The sequence below is a fragment of the Lissotriton vulgaris genome, chromosome 12, assembly GCF_964263255.1.
Source record: "Lissotriton vulgaris chromosome 12, aLisVul1.2, whole genome shotgun sequence".
In the NCBI taxonomy this organism is placed as follows: domain Eukaryota; kingdom Metazoa; phylum Chordata; class Amphibia; order Caudata; family Salamandridae; genus Lissotriton; species Lissotriton vulgaris.
The window spans coordinates 675793588-675809290 of NC_141700.1; the positions used below are offsets into that span (position 1 = coordinate 675793588).

General features: G+C 43.6%; 1 protein-coding gene across 1 annotated transcript in view; it reads right to left on the reverse strand.

Moving 5' to 3' along the window:
• Positions 1-4807: 4807 nt before the first annotated feature.
• The window catches only part of LOC147677983 (dual specificity protein phosphatase 22-A-like), a 248296-nt gene continuing 237400 nt past the window's right edge, over positions 4808-15703 (reverse strand). The window contains exon 7 of the mRNA XM_086945856.1: positions 4808-5898. Within this exon, the coding sequence (XP_086801982.1) occupies positions 5716-5898 (183 nt within the window). The 3' untranslated portion in view covers positions 4808-5715. The remainder of the gene's footprint in view (positions 5899-15703) is intronic.

The window sequence follows — 15703 nt, forward strand, 5'->3', positions numbered from 1 at the left end:
GCGCGCCCGCTGCGCGTCCTAAAGTGCATCGCTATTTATGCCCCAAGCCCCCTCAGGATTCAAGCAAGCCGGGCCGAAGAGGCTGAAATGCCAGAAACCGGTCCCCGGTAGCTTGTCTCCTTTCTGGTAAAGAATTGGCTTGGTAGTTTAGTCTGCCCTGTTCCCATGATGCACTGGGCCAGGGACAGACTGATTTGCATATAGCCAGGTTCTGAGCTGGGATGGGGCAGTGAGATAAATAACGGTGATGGATCAAGCCCTGATCTTTGGACTGGGTAAGAGTGGTCTGCTCAATTCAGACACTCTGTTCATCACCACCCCCTTTTGTAAATCGATTTTGGCCACTATAGGTGTGGCAGGGTATACTCAGACATGAGTCCCTTTCTCACTGCTCCATCAGGATTCAAGCAAGCCGGGCCGAAGAGGCTGAAATGCCAGAAACCGGTCCCCGGTAGCTTGTCTCCTTTCTGGTAAAGAATTGGCTTGGTAGTTTAGTCTGCCCTGTTCCCATGATGCACTGGGCCAGGGACAGACTGATTTGCATATAGCCAGGTTCTGAGCTGGGATGGGGCAGTGAGATAAATAACGGTGATGGATCAAGCCCTGATCTTTGGACTGGGTAAGAGTGGTCTGCTCAATTCAGACACTCTGTTCATCACCACCCCCTTTTGTAAATCGATTTTGGCCACTATAGGTGTGGCAGGGTATACTCAGACATGAGTCCCTTTCTCACTGCTCCATCAGGATTCAAGCAAGCCGGGCCGAAGAGGCTGAAATGCCAGAAACCGGTCCCCGGTAGCTTGTCTCCTTTCTGGTAAAGAATTGGCTTGGTAGTTTAGTCTGCCCTGTTCCCATGATGCACTGGGCCAGGGACAGACTGATTTGCATATAGCCAGGTTCTGAGCTGGGATGGGGCAGTGAGATAAATAACGGTGATGGATCAAGCCCTGATCTTTGGACTGGGTAAGAGTGGTCTGCTCAATTCAGACACTCTGTTCATCACCACCCCCTTTTGTAAATCGATTTTGGCCACTATAGGTGTGGCAGGGTATACTCAGACATGAGTCCCTTTCTCACTGCTCCATCAGGATTCAAGCAAGCCGGGCCGAAGAGGCTGAAATGCCAGAAACCGGTCCCCGGTAGCTTGTCTCCTTTCTGGTAAAGAATTGGCTTGGTAGTTTAGTCTGCCCTGTTCCCATGATGCACTGGGCCAGGGACAGACTGATTTGCATATAGCCAGGTTCTGAGCTGGGATGGGGCAGTGAGATAAATAACGGTGATGGATCAAGCCCTGATCTTTGGACTGGGTAAGAGTGGTCTGCTCAATTCAGACACTCTGTTCATCACCACCCCCTTTTGTAAATCGATTTTGGCCACTATAGGTGTGGCAGGGTATACTCAGACATGAGTCCCTTTCTCACTGCTCCATCAGGATTCAAGCAAGCCGGGCCGAAGAGGCTGAAATGCCAGAAACCGGTCCCCGGTAGCTTGTCTCCTTTCTGGTAAAGAATTGGCTTGGTAGTTTAGTCTGCCCTGTTCCCATGATGCACTGGGCCAGGGACAGACTGATTTGCATATAGCCAGGTTCTGAGCTGGGATGGGGCAGTGAGATAAATAACGGTGATGGATCAAGCCCTGATCTTTGGACTGGGTAAGAGTGGTCTGCTCAATTCAGACACTCTGTTCATCACCACCCCCTTTTGTAAATCGATTTTGGCCACTATAGGTGTGGCAGGGTATACTCAGACATGAGTCCCTTTCTCACTGCTCCATCAGGATTCAAGCAAGCCGGGCCGAAGAGGCTGAAATGCCAGAAACCGGTCCCCGGTAGCTTGTCTCCTTTCTGGTAAAGAATTGGCTTGGTAGTTTAGTCTGCCCTGTTCCCATGATGCACTGGGCCAGGGACAGACTGATTTGCATATAGCCAGGTTCTGAGCTGGGATGGGGCAGTGAGATAAATAACGGTGATGGATCAAGCCCTGATCTTTGGACTGGGTAAGAGTGGTCTGCTCAATTCAGACACTCTGTTCATCACCACCCCCTTTTGTAAATCGATTTTGGCCACTATAGGTGTGGCAGGGTATACTCAGACATGAGTCCCTTTCTCACTGCTCCATCAGGATTCAAGCAAGCCGGGCCGAAGAGGCTGAAATGCCAGAAACCGGTCCCCGGTAGCTTGTCTCCTTTCTGGTAAAGAATTGGCTTGGTAGTTTAGTCTGCCCTGTTCCCATGATGCACTGGGCCAGGGACAGACTGATTTGCATATAGCCAGGTTCTGAGCTGGGATGGGGCAGTGAGATAAATAACGGTGATGGATCAAGCCCTGATCTTTGGACTGGGTAAGAGTGGTCTGCTCAATTCAGACACTCTGTTCATCACCACCCCCTTTTGTAAATCCAAGCCCCTCCCTTAGCTGGACCGCTAAGTCGGGTCCCGCAGAGGACCGGGCCTCCCTCAAGATGGCGCCCGACCTGGCCCTCCACAACAATCGGCACCAAGAAGCCGCAGTGGAACGGGGCACAGTGGGACCGGGTGCAGTACTCAGGGGGATTTAAAAAAATACAGTTTTAAAATAGGCACACAATACAATTCTTATATCAATTCTTTGTTATTTTTAAAAAAGATCGTAGCGCAATACCACGGGGTACAGGATGTAGCAGAGGAAAGTCCCTCGCAATCTGCTCGCCTAAAAACGATGTAGCAAGGTGCTGCCACCACCTTGAGCTATCGCCTGCTGCCACCACCTTGAGCTGTTACTAGACTAACAGCAAACATGATGACACATTTTGTGCTGCTCATCGTACCCTTTTTAGCCTCCTTCCTTTAATAAATTTAGACTCATTTTCAGCTTAAGGGTCACCTCCAGGGGCGGATTGGCAAGGCGGGCATTCGGGCATTGCCCGAAGGGCCGGTGCCCTCTCTGGGCCGTTTTTTTCTCCCCTGTCCCAGTCCACAGAGAGTGGACTAGGAAAGGGGAGGAAAAAAAAAACGGCCCACAGAGGGCACGGAGACAGACAGAGAAAATGAAAGCAGCCTCGCTGTGCGCGGCCGGACAGCGATTGTCAGCTGTGGCCTCTCCTTCACCCCTGCCCTGCCAAGCAATCAAGCTGAGGCTGGGCTGGGGAGGGGTGATTGTATGCAAGAATCGGCCTCCCTGGGGGCCAGGTGTTTCTTAGGCCTTTGAGCCATTTGCGCCTCGGCCCCCTGGCGCCCATGCAGCCCAGAAACGGTGTTAGTCTTAGCACCTCGCCCACAGCCCTTCACATTCAGGGCATAGTGGACGAGGAAGAATGGGTCTTGCTGTGGGGGCCAGGTGATGTTTGGAATTGTTTTATTTTATTTATTTATTTATTTATGCGATTTTATATAGCTCGGACTTTACCCGAACTTTACGCTTCACACAAGGAACAGCAATAATACATGAGGAGAAAAATTACAAGTGGACAAATAGAGATGGAGGTAGCAATCGGTACATTACAGGAGGAAAAAGTGATGTGTGCAGGTTACAAAAGCGTACAAAGTACAAGTAGAGGTATAATACTGTAATAAATGGCAGACACTCCAGCACAAGAACAAACGTTACGTAGGCAATGGTGGCACTTGTGCAAGTATCTAAAGCAATCAAAAGTGAGAGGTAGCATACAGTGTGATACCAGAGAAAAGTGACGTGTGCAAGTTACAAAAGGGTACCATACACAGGTACAAGGGTAATACTACAGTAAATGGTAAACACTCAAACTGCCAGAACACACTGGGAAGGCACTTCCCATGCACCAGCTTCACCTCAGCCTCTCCCCTGGCTACCTGGCTACCTTGGATGACCCAGAAAGCTGTGTTTTGTGCTCCCCTGCCAGGACATTTTCCCGAGGCCTGGAGGGCAGTTTAATTTACTAATTGCAGGGGCCTTACCTCTGTTCATGTGCTCCTGAGCTGAAGGTTTGGGGAGGGCTAAGTAGGTTAGTAATAGCAGGGGATTTGCTGCTTTTCAGGTGCTCCTGTGCTGGAGGGCTGGAATAATTTTGTGACAGAAAGGGGCCTTGCTATTTTTTTTAGTTGCTCAGCATGTAGGCCATCGGCACCTAGGCCCTGTGTCCTGTGCAAGAACAGTATCCTCCCACTTTCATTCCTTGTCTGTGCAAATAGTGTTTCATGAAAGGGCACGCCCCTTGAATGTGGGCCACGCCCCTTAAATATGGGCCACGCCTCTTGAATGTGGGCCACTTTTTTCGTCTGTGCCCGGGCCGAATTGTGATCCCAATCCGACCCTGGTGACCTCTCACCTATTATGTCCACCACTCACTCAACATGCACTAAGTTTTTCACCCACAATGTCACTCTAGATCGAGTCCTGCAGTCGGCAAATCAGGCGTTATCCTCTCCAATAGGGACATTTGAGGCTGACCTGTATAACTAGGTCATCCCATATGGCCACTGGTGAAACAATGCACAAAATACCAGACATATTTCTTCCCATGCGGCACCACTCTTCCAATATGCATTTAAAAGAATCAGAAGGAATCGTAAGGAACACAGGCTGATAAATCTATGCAATTCCTCATTGCTCAGAACAAAACCCCACTAACTATCCAGCCTACTAATAAATACCATTTGCAACTCGTACTAAATTTGTGATGATTTGTTGTGCAAGATTGCAAAAGTGATCCATTTTTATTCACTTTAGAGAAACGTTGTCACGTTTTGTGTGTGCCTTTTAAGTTCAAAAACTCTTTAAATGAGTACTAAACATATTTCCTTCCTTTTTCCTTTCCTTTTAAATAGCGGTGTTGTTACAAATCAACACTTTATATGCAGGTATGGCACAAATGTTTTATTGAAACATTCTCCAAATAGTTTTTATTTTGGCATTTTGTTTTGAATAATCAACAGGCTTAAACAAAAATATTGCGAGAGATGTGGCAGGTTCCAAACTCAAGCATTGGTTTATGAAAGTCAGTAGAGTGGATGTAAAAGACTTGGGAGGGCCCAACCCCATAGTTTGTAATGCACTACTGTGTTGCATGCATGCCACTGTGCGGTTTTGTAAGACTTGTATCACTTTTTGTATATGCTCAGATTTATGGCACAGGGACTTTTCCACATAAAAATATGGACACAGGCAGTGTCCAAACCCTCAAAGGACAGTATAATTAAATTTGTTAGAAAACTTAAAACAAGTAGATCACAAATTGATGTAAAACAAAGACAACCACGATCAGGAAGAACACCCTAAACAACTTTTATGCTAGAATGAGACGCTTATCTCACCAGGGTTGACTGATGCATATTCTTGGCACCATAAATAAAACCATACCTGTGTGAGAAAAGTGGCAAGGGGGTCGGGCAGTGACGTTTTGACTAGGAAGAGACAGAGACAGCATCACAAAATCCTGTTGCTGAATTGTCGTCTGCTGAAGAGGCTTTCAGAGGCAATTAAGTCAACAAATATGAGGAAATATTTTTCAAAATAAGTCTTCAAATACATTTGTAAGTATGCCTAAGATCCAATAAGTCCTTGGTGAACTGTATATAAACAATATCTCGCACAAGCATAAGAAAAACCTTATGAGCACTTAAACATGACAAAGTTGTTTCCAGCAAAATAACACTGTAGGTGTATTTAACAATTCCCAATACAGTACTGGTTGTAGTGTGAGTGGCTGCTATTGGCTGTTCAGAGCCACTGACTTTTATTTGGAAGTTCCATCTGTTGTCTCATCATATGCCACTGGAACCATAGGCTTTGTAGGGCAGAGAGTAGTGCACCGGAGACTGGTTCAACCATCGGTTCTGTGCATTTTCGACCTTCTCCTTCTCCTTCTGCTGGGCTAGTAACCGCTGCACATGTTCCTGGTCATTAAAGGGGTTCCTCCCATACTCCTGCCGCAGCCATACTCTGCACTGAAACAAATGGAAAAACATATGTGATAATTGAAATACTAAGTGGATAAATTACATTTCTTTTGCAGTATCTCACTCAACAAGAAGGCTTGGTTGAGCTCAAAGTTACACACAGCCAAATTGCTAGCACATTAATGCAGCAACATGACTAAGTTTCTACTTTCTGTATATGATTTTTTTCATGTTTTGTCTTTCCTAGTTTGCAGTGCAGACAAATACCCATGACGATTGACTGTGTTCAACATTGAAGAATCACCTCTCGCTATTTATTTTATTGTAAATGTAAGTGTGCTCTCTAGTAAAGCACAAATAGACCCTTATTACGAGGGGATTCATAATTCCGAAAATGTAATGTGTCTATTAATACATAATCAGATTATATCCTGATGCAATTCTAAAAATATACATCAAAGGCTTCTGACTTCTAAAATCCCTTTTTTAGATGAACCAGCGGGCAATGCAAAGAGCATTAAATGCACTCAGGAGCATGCCAATCAACTAGAAGCAGAGGGCACACATTTTCACATAGCTAAGATTAATAGTCACAATAGATCACTACCACTCCACCAGAACTCCAATGGGAAAAATGATGTTTGTACATCATCTAGAACTTCATGAGTTTGATGTCGATCTATGTCACATAGTTCTAATTTCAAGAACTGTCCAGCTTTAGCACAAGAAGGAAGGAAGTGCAAAAAAGTTGGCATTTTGGTAAAGTGTGCAGGGAAGGAATACTGTGATAAGTGCTCGAGATCAAGGAATTAGCGATAATGTGGCAGCTATTAGTAGTAAGGTGATTATAAGAAGTGTTACAGTTTTCCTCAAGTACTGATAACAACTGATGGTATCGACATACTCTCACTGCTAGATTCACGTGCGATGATCACAATTATGTTGATTGAGAAAGTCAACGTATGTTGGCCTGAGAAAGCCCTGCTACCTCCTGATGTATTTACTATTTCTTTTGAAGGTAGCAGGAAATTTAATACAAGATTTCTGGTCAGCAATTAAATTTGAAAGTGAAAAGAGTAATGGAAGTGTTTATGTAGCCCACAAAGGCATCAATGTGTTAGGATGGTGGCATTAAGCTGACTGACATGGCTATGATGTTTTTCAAAAAAACATTTTTGTACTCACCATCAAGGTCTCCACAGCACTCCAATTAAACACAGGCTACACAACTTACCACACAGTATTATAAATTAATTGTCACAGATGTTGAAGAAAATGCAGGTTGATGGTATATTGGAACCAGTGAATGCTACTCTAATACCTTTCACAATTTGTGTTAGCAAAAAATTAATTTAGCAAGTTACGGCTGCATCAATCACAGGTATCTCAACAATGCAATTTTGATGGAGAATTTTTCTCTTCAACATGTCAGTCTAAATGTTTTTCAAAGTTGAATTTTCATGCGGCATACCATAAGGTAGAATTAGATGTAAAGTCTAGGTATCTTACTGGGTTTGTAAAATCTGATGGTACATTTCAATGTTTTTAGCTTGCCATTTGGACTGGCCTCACTAGCATCAGTGTTCCAGAAGGTCATGACCAAAATGTTTGAGAATTTTTCCCATTGTTGTAGTTTTCCAAGAAGATCATTTGGTGTTTGCAAGCAAAAGAGAAGTACACAACAGCACTGTTGAGAAAGTGCTTCACATGCTGTAGGAAGAGGGCGTCATAATAAGTATTGACAAATCTATATTTGCTATAAACGAAGTTGAATATCGGGGACATATTCTATCCAGTGAGGTGGTCAAACCAAAACAGAGTACTGAAGAGGGAATAGTTAAAGCTGTACACCAAATGGATAGAGAGCAACTTCGCTCATTCCGTTGGCTTTGTGAATTTTACACAAAGTTCATCAAGGATTTATCAAATCTCACAGAATGCTTTAGAAACTTACAGAAGAAAAATGCAACATTTGAATAGATTGTAATGTGTCAGAAAAATGATGATTGATTCAAGCAAAGTATTGTTTCTGCTCCTGAGCTTCACTCGTACATGGATGGACATGAAACATTCATCGCAGTAGATGCTGGTGACAATGGAATGGAGCAGTACTGTCTCAGTTAGACATGCGTAAGGAAGTCACCATCTGTTTCACATTCAGAAGGATGAAAGATGTTGAAACATGTTACTCAGTGATAGACAAATAGATCTTAGTTGATTTATGGACCATTGAGAAGTGTAAGCCACACCTTTTGGCAAGAAAGTTCTGTTTCAGAACTGATCATAGACCTTTGATTGAGGTCTCGTCTGAAGCAAAGATAAAGAAGGCAATGGATGGATTAGCAAGACTTTCTACCAAATTCTTTGAATTTCATGTACTGCTGTTGCACAGTACAAGTGGGGAAAAAATGTAAGAGCTGACTTTCTTTCCTGACTACCTGATGAAGCAACTTGGGATAATTCTGAGGAAAATATAGAAGAATGTATTATAGCCAACATGGAGCATTGTGTGGTTTTTCTAGACATGGAGGAGTGGCACACTAGAGAATGATACTGAATTGGAAAAGGTCATGAATTTTGTGAAGAAGTGGTAGCCTAAATAAGGAACTATTTTCACACCTTTGCAGTTTTATTGTAGAGTAGCAGATAAGGGCCATTGCTAAATGGATTGTGTAATATTTATTTGTAAAGCACAGTATGACCTGCAAGGGTATCAGTGGTGACAATTTAGTTCTACCCTCATGTCGGAGACAAATCATTTTTGAAACAGAACACAGTAGTCACATGAGCGTGAGTGCCACTAATTGGTTTGTGGTGTCCTGGAGTAGATGTAGAGGTGGAAAGGCTGGTGCAAAAATTCAGTGACATACATTTGGCTGCATCAGTTCCAATTCCTGTTGCAGGGTGTGTCCCAGTAAAGTATGGTAAAGGGTGGCTGTCTTTTCCAAACTCTTTCTGTTCATATGAGGTATTTGATTCTGTTGGTGGACCATTTATCAAGATGGATGGAGGTAAAAGGAGTCTCTGAACAAAATACTAGCTCTGTAATTTGTTTTATTCAAGAGGTATTTGCCAGAGATGGGGTGTGAGATGAACTCCTAACTGATAATGAAGTTTAATCTATGTGTCACAAAATGAAAGAATTCTTGCAGAAGTGTGGCGTTTAACATATGAAAACGGCATTGTATCACCCTCGGCCAAATGAAATGTTCCATAGAGTACTGGTAGAGTGAGTTCAAAGTGCCATCAAATAAAAAGTTGATTGAGTGGATGCTATTAGAAATCTACTTTGGACCGACAGAACTAAAACACATTAAGTCAAAGGCAAAGTTCCTTCTGAACACATGGGAGGTACGAAAGCAGTGTCTTGATTGTGTCCGTTTCAGGTTGCTTAAGCTCTGAATCAACAATGTGATGGTACCGCATCCAGCCTTGAGGCAAAATAGCCAGCGATGTATGCAGTGTAGCTCAGTGTGAACAAAAATAGAGAGCAAAGTCTAAGAACTTTAACATCTTAGTGGTCAAGTGGGTTTGTATCAAAGATCCATGTTGTTGTGTAAAGGTTTTCCAAGTTTAGAGACCCTGTTCATAAAAATTAAGTTCTGGGCAATTCTGTGCATGTGTAAATGATCAATGGTGGAACACGTCATATATTGTCAAAGTAAGGCTGTATGATCAGAGAGATAATCAGCTTAAGGGAGTTGAGGGCAGAAAAGAAAATGTAGAATATCCACAATGATACACTCACTGGTGAACACAACCACAGTGATACAAAAAGAGGTGAACATAATAAGCCATTGAGAAAGAGTACCAGAGTGAGGTAGAGCCCTAGGAAACTAAGATCAGACAGCAAGATTTGTTAGATTTAGGTATATGGTTTGGAACGTGTTTTAGTCTGTATCTATAGTATACCACCTTTGTTTTGTAGAGTTGTGTGTTTATTGTTTTGCAAAGAAGGGAGATGTGTTGCAACTGTTTGTCAAACATTTCCATCTGAGTTACATAGTTCTGGACATATTTATGATCTGCAATTCTATTGGAAGATGCAGTGTTCCATTGCAAAATGTATAAGTATTGTTGTTTAACCTGGGGACTTGTACAGATCTTCTATGCCCTTAGTACTAGCAACATCTTTTACCTCTGTTAAATAAATGCTCTTACAAGTTATTTTGCATCTCCAAAGCTCCTTGTGTTGACCCCATAGGTAGGCACTTCTTAAAGAGATTAATTAGGATAGTGAACCACCCTTCCTCCGGTTCAATATTTTTCCATGAAAAATAGTACATCATTACACAATTTGTTGTTACTTAAATTACATGTAGTGGGGTCTTGAGTATCAAGCCAACTTAGTTCTGTGCCTCAGCTGTTGCCCTCCTAAACTCCCATGTGCCTCACCACCCTCGCTATTAGGAAAAGCGAATACAACTTACAAAGAAAAGCAGACAGCAGGATTCAAACTCTTCAGCTAAATCCCAGAGAGAAGGAACAGCTTTAGGGGAAGAAAGGTAAATAAATTGGAGAGAAATTAAAAAATAAAATGAAGAGGAATTGAAGGTGAAATAACAGAAAAAATTGTAAATTGAGACAGAGCATGAAATGACAGAGTGTAAGGGAGAACTAATATACGTATAATTGGAAAGACAGGTGTATGTTCAGTGTAGGTGTGTGTGTGCGTTTTGCATTTGCCCATTATATCTGTTACCTTTTGACGCTCTTCGCCTCTAAAAAAAAAAAAAAAAAAAAAAACAACAACAACGAGACAAAATGAACACAAAATTATGCCAGGCTGAAATTTGGCAAAGGTTTTGCTGCAGGAGTCTGGTTTGAACAGAAACATTCTTGAGGGAGACGGATTTGAGCAAACAATTTTGTGAGAGACATTTCCCCTAGCCCAAACCCCTTATATGGTCTCTTGAGTGGCTTTTGAATGTGAGGTATGCCATCTCAGCACTTTGGAACATGTGTCACCACCTATCCACCCAATGGTTATCTTAACAAAGGAGCGTAATGGAAGCTGTTCAGATAAATGGATCAAGAACCTGTTGTCCATATGTTAATCACACAATGGTTTGTGATCTCCCTTTTGTAGTTTAAATTTCTGCTCCACATTGTCCTAACTCTATATATGATTATAACTTCATTTCCAGATATTAGTCTGTCAGTGATTCAAAAAATCCTCACTGAAAGAATGATGGAACAACAGCAGGAGTCTCTGTTGAACGAACATATTGCCAGATAGTTACCAAGGAGAGAACACTATCCATAGAAATAAAACAGGGAAAACTAAAACTATAGGAAATTCAATGTAACCAGCGGAAAGGCCAATTTATATACATTACAATAAAGAGACAAGAATCAGTGAGTTGGCTGGAGAACTAGACTACCCTCTTTTCAACCAACAGATCTTGGTTCCCCTGCTCAGAAACAAGTCTGGAGTTGCTTGTGTTACCATCTGGAGGGACCTGGCCTGGTACTTCAGGCTAGACTGTTCCTACTGGTAGTACAACCAAAGCCGATCTGCATATTGTCTAGAGAGAGACATTGCACAAAAAAAATGGACTGGAGTGCAGCCTTGAGTAACTATCTGTGGATGAGATTAATTCAAATATTCCATTCATCACTCTTAGGTTTTCCTCCTTATTGTGTCTGAGGCAGACAATACTTCTTCAGGCCGCACGTGTATTGCTTGGAACTTCAAGCTCACAGTCAGTTAGACAGGAATGAGAGATCTCCACTGGCTTCCAATTGCTCAATGAGTGGGATTTAAATCATTGTACATTGCCACAGTGCTCTTCAAGGCAGAGGGCCACCCATCCTACGTCATCTGGTTATTCCTTAAAACCCCAATAGAGCAATTTGTTCCTAGAATGTCTACCTGGCTGCCATCCCACTTGTCAAAAGAGCTAGAAGAGGAGATCAGTCCATCTTTAATGTAGCAATGTTCTGGAACTCTCTTCACCAGGTCAGTCGAGCTATAGAAAATGAGCTACACTTTAGAAAAGTGATTAAAACCTGGCTTTTCAAATAACTCAGTTTCAGTGTTCCTTCTGCCTTAAGGTGGTGTTAGCTTTTGTTTCAGCGCAGGGGTGCCTTGGCTACCATGCATTCTACATATTGCATGAATAGAAACAAATAGAAATCAGGACAAAGTACTCCAGGGCAAAGTTTACAATGTCGCTAGTCCAATAACTAGCCAAATGAAACAATAAATCTTAGTGCTCCAGTTATAATTATGGAAAAGGAGGTGTATGGGGAGGAAAATGAAATTGTATGTGGACAGGGAATCCCGGTAAAGGGGAACCTCAAAGGGTAGGAACTGCTAGTAAGCCTTGAAGTCACAGGGAGCTTAGAAAGACTGGAAACCCTGACAGCTATGGAGCTGGTAAACAGGGAATTGAGGGACGAGGAGAACTTGGGCTAGAGGAATCTAGAAACACAGGGAGATAGCTGGCAGGTGGGGAGCCTATGCACAGTACATTGTCATGTGCTCCCACCTCCATGGGGTCTAGGTACAATTTAGTGTATTTTCTTGGACAATGTACATTTAGAGCTTTATAGAAAGAGAGAAAGTTAGGAAAGTGTCTATGGAGGTCCTGAATAGAATACCAAGAGCCGAACCCTGATCTGAGAAAGCTTGCCCCATCTCCGATTTTGAGAATGACTACAAAGTAGATGTGGACGTAAGTATGGTGGGCTAGGCCTAGTCAGGTAGGTGAAGGCAAGATCATTGAAACATTTATAGACAGGCTACTTTAGGATCAAATCTTTCATTTATTATCTGCAGAACAATTGTTGTTATACACAGCATGTCTCCTACAACCCAAGCCGGGCCGGCCGTGTATAGATGCCAGGTTTGAGACCAGTGGTGTGAACACAGCAAGCCACCTACAACCCATCAGGCTGGCTGCGGTTTGTTGCAGTTCTGTTGTCAAAAGTAGGTGGCAATGGTACATCGCAAGTACAGATTTTGACAGTAAGGAACAATAAGAATGAACAGTATCAAAAAAATGGAAAACACCCAATTACCTACCTATAGCTGAGGGAGATATATGTGTTCTGTTCGTATATTCCTCCATAGTCCCTTAGTTAATCAGTCGCCTCCTCCCCCATTGCCCTAGTTGTAGAGGGATCTGGGAGCAGTCTTAAAATACGCAGATATGTTGGACATGTTAGTTCCTGAATTCTGTGGAGAGGATTGGGTTAAGTGGGCCTAAATCGCGGCATAGGAAGAGTTTTCAGATGTAACAGCCATGGACAGTCTTTCCATGCCGAGCAAGAAACAAATTTGGTGTAGCCACTATCTATGGTCAGGGGTTCTATCCGTGCCCCAGGAAGACACGATCACACGAAGTACTGCATTCAGTGTGAGGGCCATCTGCCTGCTATGGAGAGAGCGGAGAGGAAATGTCTGTGCATTCGGGAGTCCTAAAATTGTGTAGGCAAGGAAGCGAGGGATAGTGGCATTGAAAGCAGCGTCATTGTCATCTAGAATCTGGCCCAATATCTGCTCAGCGTTGGGAAGTGCCAAAGGAGATGGAGCAAAATTCCTGGGTTGCCACACCCGCGCCAGCAGTCCCCGGAGTATTGTCCGTTCCATTTCTGAATGCGGGCTAGTGTGTAGAACCAATAGGTGATAACCTTATCTGTGTTTCAGTGTGCCCCATAGTTTGTGCTGTGTGGTGAGTTCTATAGAAGATATCCCTCCATTTTTTGTCTGACAAGGTTCTACCCAGCTCCACCTCCCAGCTGGGCTGTCCAGGGACCTTGTGGTGCACTTCCGACTTAGACAGGTGGATATATATCTCAGAGATTAGACTCTTGTAGATGCTCTGTGCGAACCTGTGGCTGGAGCAACCAGTGACACAATTGTGTGTAGGGGAACCAGTATGATTCTGATACAGAGTAGTCTAACTTGAGTGATCAAATATGATAAGGTGGTCCTGATCCAAAAGACATCACATGCGCTTGTAATTGCCTTTGGTCCAGCGTCTGAAGGTACTGTGCATCATGCCTAGGGGAAGTCTGGATTAGCAAAAAGGGGTGTCAAGGGTGATGGGAACGAGGTCAAGCCGCTATGGTTGCCAGCCTATCCTAGACTTTGAGAGTTGGACCTGTCACTGGTGAGGAGTATAGCCCCCAAGACCTCTATTACTGGAGAAGCCATGCAGCCTTCCATATGTGGAAGCCTGCTACTGTTTGGTCCATGAAGACCCAATGCTTCTCAGTGAGAGGACGGTTCCACTCAACCAGAAACCGAAGTTGGGCTGCTCGGTAGTACTGCAGCAGCATGGGTACTGCAAGGCCCCCTTCTGGCTTTGCTGGATGTAGGAGCTGCTGCCGTAGCCTTGCCTTTTTACCTCCCCAGAATAGAGTGCACGAGGCAAGATGGTCATTTTCACAGCTGCTATGTGGCCCAGCCATAAGTGCGCCGCTCGGTGTCAATGTGCCAGGTTCCTTGCAGGTTTGGGCAAGCAGCGATGTGTCGTTTTTTGCAGCGATTTTGGAGAGGTTGCATCCCAGCATGAAGCCCAGGTAGGGAAGGCCTTTGATGACCCATTGAAAGTCAAATTGTAGCTGCAGCGCGCGCTCAGTGTCTGGGATTATGTTGAGATTTAGAATTTGGGATTTCTGCATGTTTACCAGGGGGGGGGCGCCCCACAGTTTGAAGACCTCTGTCTTAAAGGGAGGGAACCAGGAAAAAAAAAAAGAGTGCCCTGTTTGGTTGTGTAGAAAGGAAAAAGTCTGGATTGATCGTGAAGTAGTGAGATAATGTGCAGAAAGGACAAAGGAAAATGTCAAGTAGTTACAATTTAAGGCAAGGAGGGAAACACATATATATTCGAAGAGGCGATTGGGTTGTTGTACGCAAGAATGAATGGGTTCGTAAAGGAGAAGGCAAATATCTAGGACCTTTTCAAGTAAAAGACGTAAAATCTAATTTTGTAATTTTAGATGATGGTTCTACTTAGAGTTTAGGAAATGTTTGTGAGGTATGTGAACCAGGACTTATTTTCCATGTTGTCAATGTTCTCATAGTACAACTTCATCTTATTCAGGTTTATATTTTGTATTCTATTTTATATTTTGTAAGGGGTGAAAATATGTAGAGATGTCTTTAGTTGCATTTCCACCATGGATACTGTTGCTTAGTTATGTTCAGAATGTTTTCATGTAAGGATTCTAGTTGGGACAGTTACTGGAGAGCACCGGGGATGTAAGATGCTACTCCGTGCTGGGATGCTGTATTGACAATAAACTACAGAAGTATTGTCTAGAAACATGTGAAGGCTCTTTTCAGACTGGTTTTGGGGTTTTCACCCCCATCAGCCAGGATAGTTTGACTCCAGTGGCATGGTGAGCACAGGACCCACGTCTGGGCACACCCGTCCCACTCGGGCAATAAATGCAAAAACAATTCATGGACAGAATGTCGAACAATGTCATTCATTCACCCCAGTTCAGAGAACTGGGCCTGAAACTATTTTTTTTGCTCACCATGCCATTCCAGTTTGAACCCAGCCATATGCAAATCAGTCTTGACCCTGTGCCCAATGGGAATAGTCCAGCCCGAACTGCCAGGCCAGGTCCTGGATTGGAAACAAGCATCCTAGGACCAGTTTCAGGGTTTCATCCCTCATCAACCAGGATAGCTTGACTCCAGTGGCACGGTGAGCACAGGCCTAGTCTGGGTGTACCCGTCCCACTCGGGGTGACAAATGCAAAAACAACAATTGATGGACAGAATGCAGAACAATGTCATACGTTAACCCCAGTACAGAGATCTGGGCCTAAATACATCAGCTTTTTTGCTCACCATGCTATTCCAGTTTAAACACAGCTACATGCAAATCAG